General features: G+C 56.3%; 1 protein-coding gene across 1 annotated transcript; it reads right to left on the reverse strand.

The window, feature by feature from the left end:
* Positions 1-921: 921 nt before the first annotated feature.
* Positions 922-23,413, reverse strand: GPR137B (G protein-coupled receptor 137B; the record flags this gene model as incomplete). The annotated part of the gene is made up of 7 exons (XM_080717229.1): positions 922-1,036; positions 2,616-2,740; positions 3,879-4,007; positions 4,806-4,955; positions 6,638-6,860; positions 10,038-10,087; positions 22,781-23,413. 7 exons carry the CDS (start codon positions 23,411-23,413, stop codon positions 922-924), a joined length of 1,425 nt encoding a protein of 474 aa, XP_080573355.1.
* Positions 23,414-24,040: the final 627 nt, after the last annotated feature.

Raw genomic sequence — 24,040 nt, forward strand, 5'->3', positions numbered from 1 at the left:
TTATAAGTATGGTTGGAGATTACAGAAAAACTCGGGACTGCCCACCATCCTTTGGCTTAGAGCTGGGGGTTATGATGAGTGCCCTCGGAGGCCTCTCAGCTCCGCCTTGTCCGTAGTGAATGTTCAGAGTTGGGAGGATTGTAATGCTGCTGTAGTCCCGAGGTGTCATGGGTATTCAGTCTCACTGGGCTGGCAGAAGTAGGCAGAATCGCTGTGAACACAGCAGAGGAGGTTCAATGGTGCAGCCCACTCTGTCGTTAGCGTCAGCAGCATGGTGTCACTGCGGTGGGCACCGCGGTGCCCTCACAAGAGCAAGAGCAAGCTCCAGCCTGTGGCAAACATCTGGGCCTCGAGAAAATTCCCAAAAGCCAGTTACCTCAAAGACACACTATCCACTTCATTTGAGTTTTTAACACTGGAGTTGCAGTTGGCTTCCTGAATGGCATTTGTCTTTTACGAAGCTGCCAGTGCGCAGCTCAGAATCTGGCCCTCAGTGGTAAGGATTCGAGGAACGCGAAGTCTAAAGGCCTTAAAACTGTTAGGCCATATATTCTATACTTTTAAAGTGAATTATGCATAAAAGTCTGTGCAAACTACAACATGTATTGCAGTAATGTTCTCAAGAAGAAACCCTAGTGTACTTCAGCATTATTAAGTTATATAAAACAAATCTTTATACAAGTATAGATTTTCTTTAAAAAGTTTTAAATTATGCCCACTGAAATAGCCAGGCTCGATTAGTACTCAGACAAGGGCTTACCAAACTAAATTATTGCTTAGTTCTAGAGCGCCATTAGAAACCTGTAACAAAAATCAAGTCCTATTTCTTAGAGAAAGTGCCCTAAAGTTGACCTGTCCTTAAGTTAGTCTTTTCTGAAGCTTTTCAACGGAGGACTCTTCCTGTGACACTGCCAGCTGCGGCTACCCGTGGCGTAGCTTGTCAGGGTCCGGAGTGGAGTCCTGTTGTGCTGAAGTTCCTACTTGTGCCAGGAAGCTGTTGGCATGTTGTCCCCAGTCACAGCAGTCCGGAGCAAAGCTTGAAAAGGAAGAGAGAGCTCAGTGGGACGGTGTCATGGTGCTCGTGCCTGGCCCATCTGGGCCGACGGAGCAGGGCCTGGTGTGAACTACAGGCTGCCTGGGTGCTCTGACCGCTTCCTTAAAGCATGTTTAAGATAGCGCCACACAGCGGTCCAGGACTCCTGAGCGCAAGCCGCGTCCCACTGGACCCCGGGCAGGCTGCTCGAGCACCAGGGCAGCTCGCTCCCTGTTAGAACAGCAGCCTCTGTGCTCAGCCTCATCTGTAGAACCGGAGTGATTGCACTGTGGGCCGAGACACTAGGAATGAATGTCGGAAGAGGACCCGGCGCAGAGTCAGTACTCAGTACAGTGAGCAGCCTTCACGTTCATCCTCCTGGCCTGAGGGTGAAGCGGCTGCAGGAGGAGATGCAGCCAGGGCGGGGCTCAGAGCACAGCTCTAGCGAGAGGGAGGCAGACCCTGAGACCTCCGGGAGCCTAGCACTTGGCGAGTCGGGGTGGAAGCCGCCCCAGGCTGTGCCCTTGCCGAGATGGTCTGCCCTCGGGCAGTCTCTTGTCCTGACCCACAGAGACAGCGGCGGGAGCCCAGCTTTGCTTCGGGCCTCCTGTCCCTAAACCGGGCTCTCTCCAGAGCTCTTCTAAGACTAAGAACTTGCCCTGTTAGCGATGAGCAAAAAGCAAGCGGAGATATTTCATCCAGAAGAAGAGAGAGCTGCGTGGCAATGTTGACGGTCTTTAACACATGAAAGATGATGTAAGATAAGCGCTTACTCCAACCCTAACCCTGGGCAAGTGAGCGCAGGGGCTCAGCAGGCGCCAGGCCTGCCCTGTGGGTCCCTCCCCTGCTGGCATTGGCTCATAGGGGGACGAGAGCCCCGCTGGAGCCCCCAGGGTGTGAGGGACAGGAGGACCAGCCAGGAGGCGCGTTCCGGGCTCTGGTCTGCCAGGCCGCTGTGCGTCACAGGGCTCCGTGCTCCCCTCCCTCCTCCACTCGCCTCCTCAGCCTAGACCTTAGGCGAGGGCAGCTGAGTGGCAGTCAGTCTTGCTCTACATCTGCTGGTTTGAAATCTAATGTGTTTAACCGCCCTTTCCAAAAAGATCTGGGTCAAATGTCCTAGTAGATTTGCAAAAAGGAGACTTCCTGTTGGAAACTCACATGGGAAAAAAAACTTAAGTACAGGTGAGACCAGGAGGTGGAGCACTGACTTAGGACCACACACAGGCGAGACCAGAGACCCGAGACTTTGGGCCCACACCACCTCTCACGGAGGCCGGCGGCAGCACGTGGAGGCCCAGCCTGTGCACTTGGCCATACGCCCGGGCACAAGTCACCCAGCCTCTAGACACCAGGCTTCCTGTGGTGCCAACCTCAAGGCTCCTTAGGAAGACTGAGGAGGTGCTTATGAACCTTACACCAGCGACTGGTACACAGGTGCTATGGAAGGGTTTATTAATAGTCTCCTAACCTAAGGCCCAAATGCCCTTCTCTAAGTCAGATCCTCAAGAACTGGCATTCAAATCTGAATGTAGGATCTGATTGCTGTCATGTGCTGCTCCTGCAGCCTGGGAGCCGGTCTTACCTGCCCTGCAGTCCCTGAGGGGCGGCGCTCCAAGCCAGGTCGTCGTCGCTGTCGTATCTCCGAGGGTTGTCAAAGAAGTAAGACCTGGGGTTGAAGCCATGGCTGGGGACCATTCCAGGGGTGGTCTAGAAAGACAGGGGATCCAGCATACCTCCAGAGCCCGCCTCGCCCTACGCGACACAGACCGCCGGCTCTCCTCTGCAGGGCTCAGCTGTCCTCGTCTGAGGAGCCTCCCCGCGGGCCCTGCGGGCCTTCAGTGCTTGCCCTGCCAGTCTCGCTCCCTGCTGAATCATTACACTTTAGCCCCTCACTGAAAATGCCCAGGTCACCTAAACTCAGTCCACTAGGATGTGTCTGTGTAACCATGTCAGCCTTCGTAATAAAATGCTGACGAGATCATTTGGAGCCGATTTCCCATCCCACTTCCATTTCCTGCCTTTGTTTCTGTTCCCAAACAGTTTCACTTTGTTTAAAAAAAAAAAAAATCCAAACCCACGTTGCTGGGCTCCGTCTGGCTCCAGCTAGTTCTGTTCAAAGCCTGCAGGCAGCCCACTGTGGAGTCCTGGGTCACAGTGACTATCCAGACAGAAGCCAGGGGAATAAGCCTTGCCATCGTCGTCTGGATGCGGGGCAAGAGCCCCGGACCAGGCCCTCCTTGTTCTGGCTTCCTTGCCGCCCCTCTGGGCGCTCGCTGGCCAAGGCCCACGCTCGCCTTTCCGAGCTCACAGGTAAGAGAGTTGGATTGTACCAGCTCGTGTGGCTGGAATAGCTCATGGGGCAAAGCTCCCAGGGACTCCCGCTGTGCCCGCAGTGCCTCCTGTCCTGCCCCAGACAGGCATCTGTATAAAGTGTGTTCGCTGGGGCGGCTCGTGCTCGCCACGATGCCTCCACCTCCCTGCCCTGCTGTTCCCAGTCACCACCCAGCACCCTGCAGGGCTGAGCAACTGAACTACAGCTCCATTTTCCTGTGCACAAAGAACAGCAAGTGGAGGCTCGAATACTACTAAGGCTGTGTCGTATTAAGAAAAATAACCACTTCCCCTAGGCCACGAGGTGCACCTTTCATTTCTTTTGTAAAAGGAACAATTTTCCTGAAAAGGGAAGGGGAAAAAAAGTCCCCTTAGTAAAATAGTCAAGGGACTTCTCAAACCACAGTGAGCTGGAGGAGGCTCTCTCTTCTGTTGAAAAGCCAGAAGAAGGCACCTCTTTCAGGCTCATGCCCAGAATCGGGTGTTTTCTGCGACTATAAAATGGCGTACTTACGAGGTCCTTCGGAGGACTTCTCACCCGGAAGAAGTAAACTACCAAGGTGGTGGGTAGGAGTTCCCACACGAAGAGCACCACTCCAAACACCACGTAGCCGGCGTCTCCCAGCTGGTTCTTCAGGTCTGCCTGTGACGGGGAGGGGCGGGAGGGAGCAGGTTGACCTGGGCCTCTGACAGACAGAACCCCCCAGCCTGGCACGATTCCGACAGAGGCGGGCGGCGGTGCTGCGTGCCATCAGCGTGAATCCCACCGCCCCACGCACTTACACGAGGGACGGCTAAGGACCCTCTGCAAGTCAGCAGTCTGTTGAGAGGCACATTTCTCCAGTGAAAGGGCTCGTCTCCGCGATGGCGAAGGAGCCTGTTCGCTTGTGCACCCTCGGCGCAGACACAGACGTTGCAGTGAGTGTGCGCCAGCTCTGCCGCGCGTCTGTGAGCGTGGGTACCAGGTGACATCTCACCGCGCGTACAGCTCAAATCTGCGCGTTTATAGAGTGGACTTGGGGGCCCACCAGACCCGGCGCAGTGAGCTGGTACTAAGCCTTACTATTTTCATCACTTTTGTCCAGGTTCCCCCAGATGCTGCGTACTGCTCCACTAAGAAGCCCCGCCGCTTTATGGTCGTACGTATTTCCTTAAACTTCATACAGTTTACCTTAGCGAATCTTACCCTTTAATAACACCTTCTTACATTTATATGAAAGCCCTAAAAAATTTAAGGACTGCTTGACAGAAACCCTTTAAAGCAGAAGGAAGCGGAGTGTGTATACTGCATGTGCTCGTGTGTATGTGTGTGCACGCGTGCACAGTCCAGTTTTCTCTGAACACACAGGAACAAAGCAGGAGCCGTGGTCACCTCTGACACATGAAGGTGCAGACGCCACCCAGGGGCCCCTCCAGCCACTCAGCTACGGGCCCCACTGACCTGGTCTGATACGTTGTACCAGTCATAATCGAAGGAGTGGATGCTCTTGATCTGAGAGAACGACAGGATGAACAGGTTGTAGCAGGCCCGAGAGGTGTAAAGCAAGATGACGGTGACGCCAACGCCGGTCACTTGGCACACGGAGGAGCCCTGGAAAGCAAGCGGCGGGAGGGGGTCACACCGCGTCGAACAGGCCCTTCCCTGGTGCCACCCGGTGAGCCCGGGATCTCAGCAGCGACGCAGGCGTGGGCTGCAGGCCTCCTCACAACTCTCCACCCAGCCTGAAGCCCTCTCCGAGGCTCCCCGACTTCCAGTTACTTCACATAGCTAAGACCCGGCATTGGTTTGGAGGTGTGCGGGCACTTGCATGCATGCGTGCGTTAGTTACTGGGGATTGAACCAAGGGCGCGGAACCTGCCATCCTCCTGTCTGAATCCGCCAAGTGTGCACCACTTACAGTACAGGAGTGCAGCACTCCACCCAGCTCAGAGGTGCCTCGAAGGGTGGTCCAAGGGCTTATTTAGTTCTGTCTCTACCTATAGTATCAACATATTGATAGTATAGGTCAGATAGGTAACTGAAATAGCAGTACTCTGATCTAGAAAGTAGGATTGATCTTGAATTTTTTTTTTCTCTGCCATTCTCCACTCTCAGCCTCCCGAATGCTGGGATTACAAGTGTGCGCCACCACGCCCAGCTGATACTGAATTTTTTTTTTTTTTTTTTTGCGGGTCTGAGGATGGAACCCAGGGGCATTTGACCTCCGAGCTACCGCCTTCTGCCCAATTTTTTATTCTTTATTTTGAAACTGGGTCTCACTAAGTTGCAGAGGGCCTCACTAAGTAGCTGAGGCTGCCCGCGAACCGCGATTCTCCATTCTCAGCCTCCCGAATGCTGGGAGTACAAGCGTGCACCACCACCACACTTGGCTTATATGTTCACATTTAACCTTCATCACTGGGGACAGGAAAGGAGAAATGGCAAGTCTGGGCTACGAGGTGTCAGGAAAAAAGAATGGGCCCCCAGAGTCCCTCCTCGTGTGTGACTATCCCTGAACACTCAGCAGGCGAGGAAGGTCCTGACCTCTAGGCACCGTTCCTCTGCTGAGCGCAGGCACTCAAGGGCATCGAGTCCTCGCAGCAGGAGGAGGTGGTGAACGCCACAGACCCCGGCGCCAGGCCGCCACGTGTGAATCTCAGCTTTGTACCCTTGGGCTGTGTGGCTCAGGGCAAAACACTTGGGGTTTATACCTTCCTTTCTCTCCCAGAGCTGCAAGGATTACATCCGCTCACAAAGTGCTTATCACGGTGCCAGCACCAGGTTTGCTATTAGCATCGGTACAGTCAAGCCCAGTCATCCTTTAAAATGTGGGTTAAGTAACTTAGAAACCCGATGTGCTCGGCCAGTGACTGTACACTCCTGCACACGTCAGCCACCGGGCCGCCGAGTGTTCAAGGTCCAGTGGACCCCGTACCCTGCCCCTGGCCGCGGCGGCATGCCTGCTTCCTCGCAGGAGAGCAGGTGTGAAAAATGACGTGTTGCACCCTCTTCCCAAACCAGGAGACTTTTTTTTTTTTTTTTTTTTTTTGCGGTTCTGGGGATGGAACCCAGGGACATTCTACTTCTGAGCCACCTCCAGCCCTATTTTTTAATTTATTTTGAAACAGGGTCTCACTGAGTTCCAAAGGGTCTCACTAAGTAGCTGAGGCAGTCCTCGAACTGCGATCCTCCTGTCTCGGCCTCCTGAATGCTGGGATTGCAAGTGTGCGCCAGGAGACTCAATTTTAGGGCGGGCTTCCCAGGAGGGATCACAGCCATGGTTCCCAGCCTACCTTGGACTCCAGGTAAATGTTGGCTAAGGACATCTTGGAGATTTTGTAGAGACAGATGGAGAGAGAGACGGCACACAGCACAAAGAGCGTGTCATTAATGGCCACGCGCACGGAGACGATCACCTTCCTCTCCCCGCTCCCCGTCTTCACCAGCACGGCGCAGGTCAAGTTCACCAGCAGGAACACGAGACTGATGAAGATGGAGGCCAGGTAGAGAGGCATCCTGGAAGGGCGAGAGGGGAGCATGAGGCACAGTCCCCGCGCACTGGCTGCGCCTTCTGGGGGGTCCACAAAGAAGCACGCTTGCAATCCCAGCATTCTGGAGGCTGAGACAGGAGGACCGTGGCTCAAGGACAGCTTCAGCTACTTAGCGAGGCCCTTTGCAACTCAGTAGACTCTGTTTCAAAATAAAGAATAAAAAATAGGGCTGGGAGTATAGTTCGGAGGTAGAATGCCCCTGGGTTCCATCCCCAGTACTGCAAAAAAAAAAAAAAAAGAAAAAAAAGAAAAATCTGACTGATGCGTTTTGGTTAATGGCTACCCGCAGATGCTCCGAAGGTAACAACCTTGTAAGAGTTTGGATGTCGGCAGCAGACACTCCCAGATTCCTGTTACAGCCGGGCCATGGGAGGCCCACTGTCTCCAGGAGGTTGGGAGGACAGAGAGTTGGCACCTGTGGGTGGGCACCCCTCGGATGCTCCCTAGGGATAGGGACACGCCCCGACGAGAGCGCTAACCATCTGCACCGTGAGGCGGCAGTGGCCCCGGTGAGGTGGCGGTGGTGAGATGGCAGGATGTGAGCCTGGGTCTCTTCCCCTGAAAATGAGGCCGCAGCACACCGCTGTGCAGGCTGTGAGGCCCAGGGACAGCGGAGGGCTGACCTCCCGCCCCGCCTGTGCCCAGACTCGTCCACCCAAGACCAGAGTATTTTGCTAATCCCATCTGTGCCGAACATGTACAGAGTTTTATACTTGTATTCCCTAAACAATACAGTAGAACAAGGCTGCCCAGAGAGCTTGCTCTACCTTGGGTACTGTAAGTAAGCTAGAGATGATTCAGCGGATACGGGAGGATGCTCGTGGGCCACGTGCAAACACTTTGCCATGTGTGCATACGTGTGTGTTCCTGGGGATTGAACCCAGGGTGTTTTAGCTCTGAGCTCTACCTCCAGCCCCTTTTCATTTAGTTTTTATTTTTTTATTTTTATTTATTTATTTATTTTTGTGGTACTGGGGTTCCTGGAAGCTCTTCTACCTCCGGGCTATACTCCCAGACCTATATATATATATATATATATATATATTTTTTTTTTTGGAAACAGGGTCTCTTAAGCCAGCGCAGCTGGCTTTGAACCTGCGCAATCCTCCTGTCTCAAGAGTGCGCCGCCATGCCCAGCTTCTTTTTATTTTAAAACAGGGCTGGGCTTGGTGGCGCATGTTTGTAATCTCCATGCTTGGGAAGCTGAGACAGGAGGATTGTGCAGGTTCGAAGCCAGTCTCAGATACTTAGGCTTGGAGTCTGGCCCGGAGGTAGAAGGCCTCTGGGTTCCACCCAAAGTACCACAAAAAAAAAAAAAAAAAAACCTGACCGAGTTGGGTGGACAGGATTACTGGCACACACCTGTAATCCCAGCATTTAGGAGGCTAAGACAGGAGGATTGCAGGTTTGAGGCCAGGCCAGCCTCGGCAACTTAGGTCCTGTTTCAAAATACAAAGTAGGACTGGGATCTAGCTAGGAGGTAGAATGCCCCCTAGGTTCAATTCTCAGCACCACCTGCAAAAAAAAAAAACCAACAGTAACAACAAAAACCAGACAAACTGAGAACAGAATCCAATTGCCGCCAGTTCCAGCAAGGCTAGGCGAGCTGATGTGCTGGGGGAGGTGTTTCTTGGCAGGTTAAATATGAATTATCTTCAAAAACACCGGATTGCTGCAGGAATGGCTTGTGATGAGTGCCGAGCAGTGCTAGATGCGCGGCTCAGGCTCCCCTGCAGGTGAGCGTGCCTGGGCGAGGGGAGCCAGGCTGCTTCGAAGCCAACAGACCGAAGCATCTCTGGGATGAGTGGTGGCTCGCAGCGCCTCCACTGGCTTCTCATTTAAGAGACGGGAATTTCAAGAGGCGAGAGGAAGGATGTGTCTAAACGTGAATAGCTCTTGGGGTTTCGTTAGACGTGCAGCTCCATTCCTAGGTCTGAGTTAGCAGCTTTTCCCACTGAAGCCTTTTCCTTCTGCTTCAAGAAAATCTGTCCTTTCTCCATCCTAAACATTCTTTTTCTTTCCTTCCTTTTTCTTTCCTTCTTTCTTTCTTTCTCTCTTTCTTTCTTTCTTTTTTTCTTTTTTTCCCCAGTACTGGGGATTGGACCCAGGGACATTCTACTTCCGAGCTACATCCACAACCCTATTTTTTAAATTTAATTTTATTTATTCATTTATTTATTTATTGTGGTTCTGGGGATGGAACCCAGGGGCATTCTACCTCTGAGCTACACCCCCAGCCCCATTTTTTCTTCTTTATTTTGAAACAGGGTCTCATGAGTTGCAGAGGGCCTCACTAAGTAGCTGAGGCTGTTAGCGAACCACAAACCTCCTGTCTCAGCCTCCCAGATGCTGGGATGACAAGCGGGTGCCCCCACGCCTGGCCTGTCACAGTATTTTTAGCACACCTGCATTTTGACTGTGACCTGTCACTCAAGGTCAAGTATGGAATTTCCCATTTGTGGTGTCACGATGCTCAAGAGGTTTTGGTGTGGAGGGCGTGCTGGGTTTGGGAGCTTTCAGATGAGGGATATTCAACCTCCTTAGGAACAGTATTATTTCTATTTAGATGCTGGGGACTAAACCTCAAAGCTACACCCCAGCTCTTTTAGTGTGTGTGTGTGTGTGTGTGTGTGTGTGAGATTGGGGATTGAACCCAGGGGCTTTCTACCTCTGAGCTACACCCCCAGCCCAATTTTATTTTTATTTGGAAACAAGAGTCTCGCTAGGTTGAGTCTCACTGTTTGCTGAGTCTGTCCTGAAACCTATGATCTTCCTGGCTCAGCCTCCCAAGTACTGGGATCACAGGCGTGCACCACGATGCCCAGCTCTTATCTTTTATTTTGAAACAGGGTCTTGCTAGATTGCTCAGGCTGGCTCAGAACCTGTGATCCTCCTGGCTCAGCCTCCCAAGTACTGAGATGACAGTACTTATTTCGGAAAAAGGTAAATACAAGACCCAGTAAGTTGTAGCTTGGTGAGCCACCCTCGGGACAGTGGGATGCCTGGAGGCAGAGCCCTGGTGCACAGGACAGTTCTGGGGAGCCACAGAGATGCCACGTGTACACACCCCACACAGGAGAGCGGGCTTGGTGTGGGAGCACTTTGACCTTCTGTCATGGAGAGAAATGCCCCAGGGACTTACCGGTATTTGAGTAATTCTGGAGAGTATTTTGACTTGGCTTTGAAAATCACCTGCAATGACAAAAATAACCACAGCCAGTTAGGGCTCAGTGTGCTGACACCAACAAGCAGGCACCGTCACCTGACGGCCCTCCGTTCACACCCAGGGCGGGCACCGTCCCTGGAATCCAGATGCCCCGTTTTGTGAGCACATTTGAAATGCAACACTTTTTAAAGCTGTGCACATAATTTTAAGTTCTAAAAGTAAAGTAAAGCTCTTTAAAAGTGGCTGGGAGTGGTAGCCATGTCTGTAACCCCAGGACTTGGAGGCTGAGAAGGAGGACTGAAGTTCTGAGTTCACCCTCAAGCAATGTAGCCAGACTCAGCCACCTAGTGAGACTGTGTTTCAAAACAAAAAAGGAAACTGCAGCTAGGAGGTGGAATGCGCCTGGGTTCAGTCCATGGTAGTATGAACGCACACGCGTGTGCATATACGCACATACACACGCATATGCATGAATTTTTTTTTTTTTTGGTGGTACTGGGGTTCCTGGAAGCCCTTCCACCTCCGGGCTACACTCCCAGACCTATTTTTATATTTTTATTTGGAAACAGGGTATCTTAAGCCAGCACGGCTGGCTCCGAACCTGCGCGATCCTCCTGTCTCTGCCTCCCAAGCGCGGGGATTACAAGCGTGCGCCACCACGCCCGGCATACATGAATCTGAGGAGGTGAGTGTGAGGATGTTGGGAGCTGTGAGGAGCTACGAGAAGGCCTGAGGTCTGAGGAGGCGTGAGGAGGCACAAGGACACATGGAGTCATGGGAGGCCTGAGGTTTTGATGGGGGAGGCCGCTGGAGGAGGGCTAGCCGTGGAGAGGCCTGAGGACATGTGCAGTGTGGCAGTGGCCCGAGGAGACTCTTGGAGCCCTGAGGAGGGAGACACAGGCTGGAGCCGGCCTGGGTAAGAGCCACTGAGGACTTCCTCCAGTAGAAAGTGAACATTAGGCATAAATAAGAACTGTGAACTGAGAGAAGGACGGGTTGGGGTGGGGACCGGGAGCCACAGAAGGCAGGAAGGGCGTGCATTTAAAATCAGAGGCACAGCCGGGCGTGGTGGCGCACGCTTGTAATCCCTGCGCTTGGGAGGCGGAGACAGGAGGATCGCGCAGGTTCGAAGCCAGCCACGCGCTGGCTTAGGAGACCCTGTTTCTAAATAAAAATATAAAAATAGGTCTGGGAGTGTAGCCCAGAGGTAGAAGGGCTTCCAGGAACCCCAGTACCACCAAAAAATAAAAAAATAAAAATTAAAAAATAAAATAAAATAAAATCAGAGGCACAGCTGGCATGGCGGTGCACACCTGTAATCCCAGGACTAGGGAGGCTAAGACAGGAGGATCACAGATTCTAGTCCAGCCTTAGTAATTAGTGAGACTCAGCAACCTAGCAAGAACTTGTTTCAAAATAAAAAATAAAAAGGGCTGAGGGTCGCCGGGCGTGGTGGCGCACGCTTGTAATCCCCATGCTTGGGAGGCAGAGACAGGAGGATCGCGCAGGTTCGAAGCCAGCCGCGCTGGCATAAGAGACCCTGTTTCAAAAATATAAAAATAGGTCTGAGAGTGTAGCCTGGAGGTAGAAGGGCTTCCAGGAACCCCAGTACCACCAAAAAAGGGGGGACTTGGGGTGTAGCTCAGAGGTAGAATGCCTGGGGTTCAATCCACAGTACCCCCACCCCCGTGCACCAGATATATACTCCATCAGTGGCTGCCTGGCCTGGGTCTGGAGCTGGGGGAGAAACGGGGAGTGACCACTAACTATACCAGTTTCTTTGGGGGGAAGTGATGGTGAAGCTCTGAAATCATCGCGTGGGCTTTGCAACGTGGGGCACAGTGCAGGTTTAAACCCAGGAATCCTATGGGATGTGAATTATGCCTCAATAAAACTGTTTAAAAAGAAGGATTAGGAGGAGGTCAGGGAGCGACCTTTTGCTAGGTGGAGGACGGGGAGAGGAGGCCCCTCAGGGCGGAGCTGGCGCTGGGTCTGGGGGGCGGGTGACTCTCAGGGAAGTGCATGTTGGACCCTGGACGGCCGGCAGGCAGGAGGAAGTGTGTGCGGGCAGTGAGTCAACCCTCAGCATCATGGCTTGTCAAAAATAAAATGTGCTCGTGACCTGGGAGAGGGGTTACTCAAGGGTGCGAGGGCCTTGCTTTTAAGGTGCAGAGACCCCAGCAAGACCCCAGGAGGGAAAGAAAGGCTGGGCAGGAGGCAGGGCTAGGTGGAGGGCGCCCTGAGGAGGGAAGCGGGCACTCACCGTCCAAGGGGCGGGGAAACATGGGGGACTTGATGGGGGACAGAGTACCGAGGCCCTGAGTAAAGAGAGTCCTGCCTTTTCCTCCTCTCCCGGGATGCCTCCATCTGCCAACATAGGGCCTTCGGGCTCCCCTTGCTTAGAGGGATGGGGAGGGAGAGCAGACTGGGGAGAGCTCTCCTCAGAAACTGCAGGTTGGGGGAGGTGGTGGCCCACGCTTGTAATCCCAGGACCTGGGAAGCTGAGACAGGAGGATCGCAGGTTCGCAGCCAGCCTCAGCAACTCAGTGAGACCGTTTCAAAAGTAAAAAGATGCCGGGCGTGGTGGTGCACGCTTGTAATCCCAGCATTTGGGAGGCTGAAACGAGGATCGCAGTTTGCGGACAGCCTCAGCTACTTAGTGAGGCCCTCTGCAACTTAGTGAGACCCTGTTTCAAAATAAAGAATAAAAATAGGGCAGGGGATGTGGCTCAGAGGTCAAATGACCCAGGATTCCAGACCCACACACACACAAAAAAAGTAAAAAGACTAAAAAATAGTGCTGGGGTGTAGCTGGCAGGTATAATGCCCCTGGGTTCCATCCCCAGTACCGCAAAATAAATAAATAAATAAATAAGGCTGGGGGTGTAGCTCCTAGGTAAAATGCCACTGCGTTCAATCCCCAGAACCACAGAGAGAGAATAAATTCTTGCAGATTGTTATCCCCTCTCCCCAGGCAAATTACTTTGAGCTTTAGCAACATCAAATTCTCTGCTTTTTAAAGCCCGCCACTGGACTTCAGCAGGACCTAGCACAGCACCCAGATGTCACTGGGCGGCCCGACATCTCTGGGGACAGCATGCCGGACCACACGGTGGCCAGCTGGCCTACGCACCTCCTGGGGTGGCCTTGGTGCCCCTGCGGTCACCGTGGGGGCCCAGAGCTCGCAGGTGACGCATTTGCTTCGCCAGAAGCAGAAAGGCCAGCAAAGGGCCGCTGAACTCCGCCTCCCCGCTGACGCCACAGATTCCTCCCCACCACAGAACTCCCGCCACCACCCCGTTCCCGGCTACTGTGAGCTGGCATCTGCCTCTTTCCTGGCTATCACCAGGGTCATCGATGTCGCGGTGGCTGTCCCTGGAGGGGCTGCACCATGCCACTCTCTGTGGGTATGAGAGAAAGTAAACAGGAGAAGCCTTGCTGTCCCCAGAGGCAGGGTGTAGCGGCCAGATGAAGCGGGTACTTCCAGACAGCGCTGGGCCCAGAGGCAGGGTGTGGCTGCTGTGCTTGGAGACCCCTAGCTACCTTCTCGACCTTCTTGGAGGCTGGACTTCTGTGTCCCGCAGGCACAGGACCCACTGGGGATCCTCACACCCTCTGCAAGCCTCATTCCCAACCCTGTGCTGCGGTTCTGCCAGAGGCCCCTGGAAAGACCCCGGAGAGACCGAGGGGTCGGAAACTGTGGACACCATGCGCAGACCCAAGACCAAAGAAACAGAGCCAGGCATGGTGGCGCACACCTGTCAACCCAGGACTTGGGAGGCTAAGACAGGAGGATTCCAGGTTTGAGGACAGCCTTTGTAACTTAGCAGGGCTCTCAGCAACTTAGTGAGACCCTGCTTCAAAATTAAATTTAAAAATAGGTCTGGGAGTGTAGCTCAGAGGTAGCATGCCTCTGGGTTCAAGAGAACTGGGTTCTCTAGTACAATAATAACTAAAACAAACAGTCTTTCCCTCTCACAACACACACACACACATACGCACGCGCACACACACACACACACACACACACACACACGCAGTTTTAAATGCAGGTATGAAAATTCTTTTGAAAATGTTACAAAATGATGGTAGGTTTAGACTGTTTTTCCTGGTCTTGGACTCAAATCCAGGATCTCCTGTATGCTAGACAAGGGGTCACCCTGAATCATGCCCCCAATCCTCTTAAGTGGTTCATGACAAAATATTTCACATATGCACAAAGAAATAACATCACAAACACTGGTGGGTCCACCGCTGTTTCGCCTTAGTTCTCTGCACAGGGTTCAATCTCCAGTACAGTAATAACAACCACAGTGGTGGCTTATTTCTAACAAGTAGAAAGGGCCCAACCGCCCCAGCCCGGCCTGGCCAAGTTCTGATCCTCCCAGGGTGAACACCAGGAGTCACTTTCCTGAACTCAGTGCTTTTATATCCAGGCAAGCTTATACTTTGACCAGGTATGTGTGATTCATTAATAATCTACACTGAGTTAACACTTCTGTGTGTGTGCGCTCGTGTGTGTTACTGGGGATTGAACCCAAGGACATTCTACCTCCAAACTTCACCCCCAGCCCTTTTCTATTAATTTTGAGTCAGGGTTTGATAAGTCGCTGAGGGTCTTATGTGAGTGCTTGCTGTCCCCTGTTAAGTACTAGGTATTGCTTGCAGCTACAGGGACTGTCCAGGTCCACGACACTAAATACCCAACATCTAGGCTGGGTCCACAGATGTTTTTGGCCATAAAAGGAACTCCACCACTCGTCAAGGTGAGGAACCATCACGCAGAGCGCCTGCTCCTGCCCTCCATGCTGCCCACTTCCTGCTAGAGGGGGAAATTGGGCAAACCCCAGGCCCTGGTCTCCCTGCGCCAGTCATCAGTCAGCTGCGGCCGCCCGTGTTCCGCGTGTGCAGCGCTTCATTCCCCAGGGCTGGGGAGGGGAGAGCCAGGGCCCCTGAAATCCAGATCGGCAGGACCCCTAGAGAATGAAGGGGACCGCACTTGAGGTCGGCCCAAGCGGCCCAGGGCAAGGACGTGTGTGCCTCTCTGCAGGCCAGTTATCTTTCTTTCCAAACAGACAGGTCCTGGGACTAAGGCCCAGGCGGGTGCCAAAGCGCGCAAGCTATCCGGTGCACAAGATGGTGGAGCCGAGGCCTGCAAGGCCTGGCCGTGCTCACCCCCAGGCCAGCCAGGGGCACAGGTGAGGACAGCTGGGCCCTCTTCCCCTCCACCCACCCACGCCAGGCCACCTGGAGGACCCGCCCCGAGGAAGGGGAGATTTGGAAGCACATGGATCTCTACTAACACTGTCTACGCAGGAACAGAGGAGACGCCAAGATCTGCTGGTATCCAGAAACCCGCAAGACGCCTAGGAGAACTCAATCAAAAGAGATTTTCTACAAGTCAATCGATTTAAAATGCCTGGGATGTGCTGCTCAATTAAACAAGGGCCTGAAGTCAAATGGCCTTTGGCTACCAGAGATCTGCTGGGAGTTCCAGGAAGCTGTTTCAAAGAGGAAAAGGTGTAAGGGCTTATATGGCGAGCCGGGGGTGCCCCCCCCAGTAGTGATGGGGGCACAAATAATAAGTGGACTCCTGACCACCCTGTGTGGCAGGTGTTCATGGTACCAGCCCGAGGGGCGGCCCTGCTCCTCGGGGCGCTATGGGCCCCGCGTGCTGCTATTCGTGGGTACCTGGTAGATACTGGATTGACACAGGGCATCCTCTCTCCTGTTCACCCAAAGGTGTTGGAGTCACCTGGCTAAGTGGAGGGAGAGGAAAAAAGATACGCAACAGGGACACGTAGCTCACAGGTCTGGAATCCTCCGCAGGCACTGGCCGCCACCGTTACTTCTCTCTCCCCACCCGTTGCCCCATTGCCCAAAGCTTGAAAAAATAAACCCACCCACAGGGTAAAACCTGCGTACATAAACCCCCCTAGTAGGCTTCACCTGTCCTCAGGTTAAGACTCTAAACTTGGGAGCAGGACCAGTAAAATGTGGCATGGTTTGGAGCCTCCGCAGGCCCCAGTGGATGCCACTGTCCAGCCCCGCCGCAAGCCTTTGTCCTGAGACGCTGGAGAAGAGCAGGGAGAGGAGAGAGTAAAGGGCCGGTACTGGCCCAGCACGGACCCTGCAATCTCATCCCAGCTCTGAAGTGAGACACCAGGGGCCAGCCACGCCTGCGTGGGCAGTTTCCTAAACACCCCACTTCTTCTCAGTCACCGAGGGGCCCGGATGCCCCCCTCTTCCCAACTCCTAGCCTCAGGCCTGGCACATGATGGGCAACTGGTGAACAATTCTTTTTTTTTTTTTTCTGGGGTGGAGGAGGACTGAACTCAGGGACATTTCTGCCTCCGGGCTATATCCCCAGCCCCTTTTATGTTTTTTATTTTGAAACAGGGTCTAAGTTGCAGTGGATCTTGTGAGTTGCTGAGGCTGGCCTGGAATCCTCCTGTCTCGACCTCCCAACTGAGGAACGATCTTAGCTAAATTGACCACCAGGAGGCATGGCAAACTCTGCCTTCCTCTTCCTGGTTGGGGTGGAGACGCGGTCCCTGGCTGAGATTTTCAGCTGTCTCTGGTTACCCCCGTCAGCAGGATGAGGACCTCGGAGCCTGTAGAGGAAGCGCAGGGCCCATCAGAGATGGCACCTTGTCCTCCAGGTGAGGGGCTTCAGACAAGTGGCCTGACTCCTACAGCTTGGCTGACTTGTCTCAAAAGGAGCTGGGCTGCTGGACTTTCAGGGCCTGATCCCTGTGTCAGGAGCAGTAGTTGAGATGCTGACTGGCCACATTCTCCCCAGGGGTGTCACGGCCATTTAGCAAACACCAGAGTTGCAACTCGGTGGCCAACGGCATTCGGGTGGCGCGGTGGGTTGGTAAAGGGCGGCGCCAGCCCTGGGTGTGACGTTCAGGACAGGGGTCAGGTGTCTAAGCAGGGGCCTGCACTCAGGGCTGTCGGGAGCTAGACAATGAGTCCTATAACTAAGAAAAGAGCAAAGACACAGTCCAGACAGTGCCTCCTGGAACTTAACTAAACCCAGGGGGAGCCTATGGTTCCTGCTGCCCCAGTAAAGACGCAGCCCCAGACCGCTGGGCCTCTGGCCCTGGACCCAACCTAGGGACAAGCCAGGAGGCTACCCAAAGCCTCCTAGCCTCTTCCATTCCAGAGCTGCCTCCTGATCCACAGGCCCTTACTGACCCCATGCCCACGATGTGCTCCCAGGAGCCCTCACGAGCCTCAGGTGCTCAAGATGAGCACCCAGCCCCACCATGAGCTCCAGCCGCACCTCCACTGTCCACAGAGCACACATTAGCAAACCATCCCCAAACCACCCCATCAAGGGGAGGCCCAGGCACGGGAAAGCCCCAGCAGAGTCTAGGACACGGCACCCTGGCCAGGGCAGCTTCCCGCGGGCCCCTAAGGCCTGGCGAGGTCCCAGTTCCTGCGGCCGTGTCCCAGTCCCACCACCTCTCCCCCACTGAGGGCTCACTTCCTCATGTCTTTCCTCAAGCTGCCCACTGCGCTGGCGGGCGCTGGTCACAGGACCCAGGCACGGCTGCACTGAGGGAGGCCGGGCCCCACCCCACACTGACGCCCCATGGGAAGGCGGCCTGGCGTGGATGGCGCTGCGCTCAGGCTCCCGAATCCAAGGACTACATCCCCGTGCAGCAGGGAGCTGTGTGGGGTTCAGCTGTGGCCCAGAGTTGTCCCTAGGGCCCACTGCTAGAAACAACAGGTCCTTAATACTCCGTGTCCCAAAGAGAGCTTGAATACTTGGGGCTAGACGCTGCAGGGAGAGGGCCTGCTGAGAGTGGGCAAAACCAGTCCTGCCGCCAGGCTCAGCTGAGGACGGGGGAGTGGAGGCTGGACAGGGCTCTCAGCAGCCTGTGGGCAGGACGGTGCTCACCCCCATCACTGAGGGAGCCTGGCCCTGCGGTGTAGACCTCAGAGTGAAGGGGGCATGGAGACAGAGTCCCGGCAGAGCACAGGCCCTGGAGGTGTGGGGGCACCAGGAACTTGGAGGGTGCTGCCTGCTTTGACCTAGCCAGAGGCAGGCAGGGAGGAGCAGGGCCGGAGCAGTAAGCCCGGGAGAAGGTGCTGGCGGGCACCCAGCCCATTGCCCCATGCAGCTGAGCCGCAGGGGCCTGCAGAGGCTCCACAGCTTCACGGGAACGGGAACAGTCAAGGGCTGAGATGGAAGACAGAGATTGGAGGGGCCAGGATGAAGTTGACGCCCGCCACAGGCAGCCACAGAGCCACCCACAGAGGCAGAGCCGGGCAAGACCGGGGTGCACAGGCCAAGCCAGGAGACAGCCGCCCGCCTGGAGGACGGAGGCGAGCAGGTGGGCTAGGAGCGCAAGCCCCCGAGCTGCAGGCCAGGCCCGCTGTGCTGAGCGATGGGGAGAGTCACGCAGCACACAAAGATGCCATAACCGAGTATGGCTAGAAACCCACGATCTGCCTGGGTTCATGAGGGCTGGACAGAGAGGTTTGACTTAGAGGAGATTAACAACAGGGAGTTTTCTGAGGAAGAAACCAAAACGAGGATGTTGATGACCACATTACCCTCGGGTGTGCACCTGTGGGCGGGTGGGATGGGCTGCGAGCTGACCGCTCTGTGGTATATGGACAGGTAGCTGAAAAGCATCATGGGGGGTGCAGGTGCGGGGGACAGGACCGCTCCACATCCATCAATCTCGAGGCCCATGTGGGCTGCAGGGCACTGTGGGCAAGGGGCCGCATTGCTCTGAGACATGGGGCGGCAGTGCCCTCCTCCTGAGTAATTGGGAAGTTACATGAGATGATTAATCACAAGATGATTAAGGACGTGGTCCCAGAAAAAAGCTTCCTCTGCTGCTCGGCCCCCACTTCCAGCTCTTTTCCAATTCCAAACCTCTTCTCCGCTGCACCCTTGCCCCCCAGCCCCGACCCAGGACCTGCTTCTCAGAGGACTCAGGACCTGCTCAAGCCTCTGCTTCAAAATCCACTCCCTCAGATGACCAGTGCCGTGTGTATGCTTTGTATTGCTCTATAGGTATACGTTTTATCACATATTAATTAGAACATAGCTGTGCGTAGGTACAGTTCGTATCACCCCAACTGCACTGAAGCGCAACTTAACTGTGCCCTAACTTGACTTTGTACCTCTCCCAGTTTTTAGCTGCTGCAGAATGAGGTGCTCTACTTAGAGTCTGGGCTTGTCTTGCATTTGAGAGATTTCAAATACAGACAAGCCTTGCACTCCGAGGTCACAGATGTGGGTGTAAATCCTGGCTCCGCCACCCTCCAAAGAGTCCTTTAACCTCTCTGAGCCTCATGCCCTCCTCCGTGTAAGGCGGACAATATCAGCACTTGTTTCAGAGAGTTGTTGTGAAGGGGAAATAAGACAAATTGCTCACAACAGAGCCCAGCACAGGCCACATACTTCTCAATTGTTAGCTGTTCCCCTCCCCCAGCAAAACGGCATTGCCCTGGCTTGAAAGGGAGCTCAGGCAGCCGTAAACCTTAAAGCTTCCCATCTCAGGCACAGCCAAAGGCTGAGACCCCGTGTAAGAGAGTACACTGCAGGGGAGACAGCGGGCACTGGCCAGAGTCAACGCCAGCCCCTTCCTAACCACCCCAGAAGTGCCCAAGTTTTTGTCAGGAAGCCAGGAAGGGCTTTGCTCTGCCAGGGTCTAACATGCCACCACTAAGGTGCCACCTTGTTGTGCCAGCCACGTCGGACCCTCAGGCAAAATGCCCTTTGCTCTGCGCCTGCCCACACGGGAGACATAAAGACAAGGGTCGTGGCTCGGGCCTCTGGCCAGAGAGGCTCCGTCCGCCTGGTCCTTTTCTCTTAGCTCAGCGTTTACTCACCAACCAGCAGATGGTGCAGAAAATGTACAGCCCAACCCCTGATCCCCTCTCAATCCAGGATTTGCGTGTGATTACCAGAGAGCCCTGGGAGGTTCCTGCATTTTTTTTCTTCCCAAAGGGACAGGGGCAAAGATCTCACTGCAGTTTCACGGCTGTCACAGGTCTTGAAGTAACACCAGCTTACCTGACTCTTGCATCTTGCTTGATCCACCCCATTTCAACTCGATTTCAAAGCCCTGTCTGCAACAGAGCTGACTGCCTGAACTGGTTTGCAAGTTTAAAAGTAGTATTTGGACAGACAATGCCCATTACTTCTGGACTGGAAAATCTGCTGACACATTGAATTTATGAGCGCAGACCTATTGTGTATATATGTAAAACATCTACTAAATATTACATTTGCTGGTTTTTTGACAAAAGTATTTCCTCTGAATTTTCAGTGTCTCCCACTATGCCAGGATTATTTATTTTTCTGTCTTAAAAAAAGTCAATGACATTTTCTTTTGAGAAACACGAAGAGCTGTTTAAAAAGGCATAGGCTAGCTGGGCATGGTGGCACAGGCCTGCAATCCTAGCACTTGGGAGGCTGAGACAGGAGCATTACAGGTTTGAGGACAGCCTCAGCAACTCAGGAAAACTCAGAGCTACTTAGGGAGATCTTGTTTCAAATTTAAAAAATAAAATACAGTTGGGGGTGTAGCTCAGAGGTAGAATGCCTGAGTCCAATCCCTTTGTGCCATGGGGGAGGGGGAAGGCATTTGAGAGCTGAGCATGGTGGTCCAACCTGTAATCGCTGTAATCCCAGGAGGCGGAGACAGGAGGATCACATGTTCAAGGCCAGCTTCAGCAACACGGTGAGACCCTCATCAACTTATCAAGACCTTGTTTCAAGATAAAAACTACGAAGGGCAGGGGGTATGGCTCAGGGATAGAATGCCCCTGTGGATCCAGTCCCTGGTACAAAAAAACCAAAAAACAAAAAACCACACAACATGCCTCCTGGCATGGGGCCTCTGTCTGTGAGGGAACTCTTCGCGACCAGGTGGAGTCTCCCCACAGGCAGATCCTGGTGAAATGGATATTTTGGTACCTGGGACGCGAATGGGAGTTGGGTGGCAATGTCGGTGATGGGGATGCCATTGGATCATCAATTAAACCTTTGTGCGCGATTTTACAGGGTGCGTGCAAAGTACTTTCCAATTACTGTGCTTTCATTAAGCCGACAGGCAAAGAAGCCAAAGGGATCCACCACCGCCCATTAGCTTATTAGCGATAGACCTCATAAAGTGCACGGCGGGGGCTGGCAAACGAGCCCGGGGAAACTTTTATGGCTTTTTTTCCCCCTTGGGGCCGCAGAAGATGAGCTCAGACTCAGATGAGGCTGCGCGCCCGCCCGCAGCCCCGGGGAGCTGGGTGTGAGCCCAGGCTGCCGCTGGGCCATGGGCGGGATGCGGTACCGAGCTCACGGGGTGCTGAGCCTCGGCTCAACGCGCCGCGTCCACCCCGGCCCGCCCTGCACGGCTCTCGCGGGTCGGTGCGGGGCCCCGAGGTGCGGGGACCCGCCCTGCCCGGCCTGCGGGGTGCGGGCAGCCCTGCCCGCCATCACCCACCTGCGGGCTCAGCCCCTCCGCCATCACCCTCCATCACCCACCTGCGGGCAGCCCGGCCCCCATCACCCACCTGCGGGGTGCGGGCAGCCCGGCCCCCATCACCCACCTGCGGGCAGCCCCGCCCCCATCACCCACCTGCGGCTCGGCCCCGCCCGCATCACCCACCTGCGGGGTCAGCCCTGCCCTCCATCACCCACCTGCGGGCAGCCCGGCCCCCATCACCCACCTGCGGCTCGGCCCCGCCCCCATCACCCACCTGCGGGCAGCCCGGCCCCCATCACCCACCTGCGGCTCGGCCCCGCCCCCATCACCCACCTGCGGGGTCAGCCCTGCCCTCCATCACCCACCTGCGGGGTCAGCCCCGCCGCCATCACCCACCTGCGGCTCGGCCCCGCCCGCATCACCCACCTGCGGGGTCAGCCCTGCCCTCCATCACCCACCTGCGGGCAGCCCGGCCCCCATCACCCACCTGCGGCTCGGCCCCGCCCCCATCACCCACCTGCGGGCAGCCCGGCCCCCATCACCCACCTGCGGCTCGGCCCCGCCCCCATCACCCACCTGCGGGCAGCCCGGCCCCCATCACCCACCTGCGGCTCGGCCCCGCCCCCATCACCCACCTGCGGGGTCAGCCCTGCCCTCCATCACCCACCTGCGGGGTCAGCCCCGCCGCCATCACCCACCTGCGGCTCGGCCCCGCCCGCATCACCCACCTGCGGGGTCAGCCCTGCCCTCCATCACCCACCTGCGGGGTCAGCCCTGCCCTCCATCACCCACCTGCGGGGTCAGCCCTGCCCTCCATCACCCACCTGCGGGCTCAGCCCCTCCGCCATCACCTGCCATCACCCACCTGCGGGGTCAGCCCCGCCCGCCATCACCCACCTGCGGGGTGCGAGCAGCCCGGCCCCCATCACCCACCTGCGGCTCGGCCCCGCCCGCCATCACCCACCTGCGGGCTCGGCCCCGCCCCCATCACCCACCTGTGGGGTCAGCCCTGCCCTCCATCACCCACCTGCGGGGTCAGCCCTGCCCTCCATCACCCACCTGCGGGGTCAGCCCCGCCCCCATCACCCACCTGCGGCTCGGCCCCGCCCCCATCACCCACCTGCGGGCAGCCCGGCCCCCATCACCCACCTGCGGCTCGGCCCCGCCCCCATCACCCACCTGCGGGGTCAGCCCCGCCCCCATCACCCACCTGCGGCTCGGCCCCGCCCCCATCACCCACCTGCGGGCAGCCCCGCCCCCATCACCCACCTGCGTGAAGTACAGGTTCATGAGCGTGAGCGTGAAGAACTGCAGGCACACGGGGAAGCAGTAGAGCAGCCAGAAGAGCAGCGGGCCGAGCGCGTTGGCCGCCACGAAGTCCCTGAAGTAGAAGGAGAAGAGCACGGTGCGCAGCGAGGCCCAGCACAGGCAGAGGAAGAGGAAGACGCTGCGGTAGCTGAGCCGCCGGTGGCGCAGCAGCAGCGCCCGCCACAGCTGCGCGTACACGAAGGCGAAGAGCAGCGCGTAGAAGGCGGTGTAGACGGCCGTCAGCCCGAGCTTCACGTAGGGCGGCACGGCGGGCGTCAGCGTGGGCGGCAGCGACGCGTTGCGGCCCGGGTCCCCGCGCGGCGCCATCGGGCCGGCGCGGCCTCGTCGGCATCGCCCCGCGCCCGCCGCCGGGAAGGCGGGCCGCGCCGCCACGTGACCGGCCGGCCGGCGGCCATTGGAGCGCGCGCCCGCCCGCCCCGCCCACCGCGCGCGCCCGGCACTGTGCGCGTCCCCGGCCCCGCCGCGCGCGCCCCCGGCCACTACGCGCGTCCCCGCCCACTGTGCGCGTCCCCGGCCCCGCCGCGCGCGCGTCCGCGCCCCCGCCCATCGCGCGCCCCCGCCCACTGTGCGCATCCCCGGCCCCGCCGCGCGCGCCCCCGCCCGCTGTGCGCATTCCTGGCCCCGCAGCGCGCGCCCCCGTCCCGCAACGCGCGCCCCGGGGCATTTACTCGGAGCCCACCGCGCGCTCACGCACATCGCGCGCATCCCCAGCCCCACAGCGCGCCCCCGTCGTCGCAGCGCGCGTCTGTACGTTCACCTGGGCGCCCGCCACGCGCTCCCGCCCACCCTGCGCGCCCCCGCGCACCGCTCGGCCCGTCCCGCATCCCGGGCATCCTGGAAGCCGCACCTGCGCCCCGCCCACTCTGGGCACCGACCCGCGCGCCCCCGCTCGGCTGACCCCGCCCATCGCGGGCACGCGCTGCTCGCCCCCGGCGCCGCCCGCCCCCCACGGCTGGAGGCGGGTCCCTGCTCCCGCCCAAGACGCGGTGGCCTGTTCACACAAGTTCATTATTTCACTAAAAACAAACCCTTTGCGAGTTCTTTCTTTTCCTTTAAAAATAAAACTTTACGACTCTGCGGCTCTGAGCTGGCCGCGTCTGGAGTGACGTTTATTTCTAAATCCAGAACTGCGCCAGACAGGGCTTGTGCCTCTGAGGTCAGGCTGGGGCGAAGGGGGCGGCCCCTCCCGCGCTCACGCAG

The sequence above is a fragment of the Muscardinus avellanarius genome, assembly GCF_963383645.1.
Source record: "Muscardinus avellanarius genome assembly, chromosome: 20".
NCBI classification, from domain to species: domain Eukaryota; kingdom Metazoa; phylum Chordata; class Mammalia; order Rodentia; family Gliridae; genus Muscardinus; species Muscardinus avellanarius.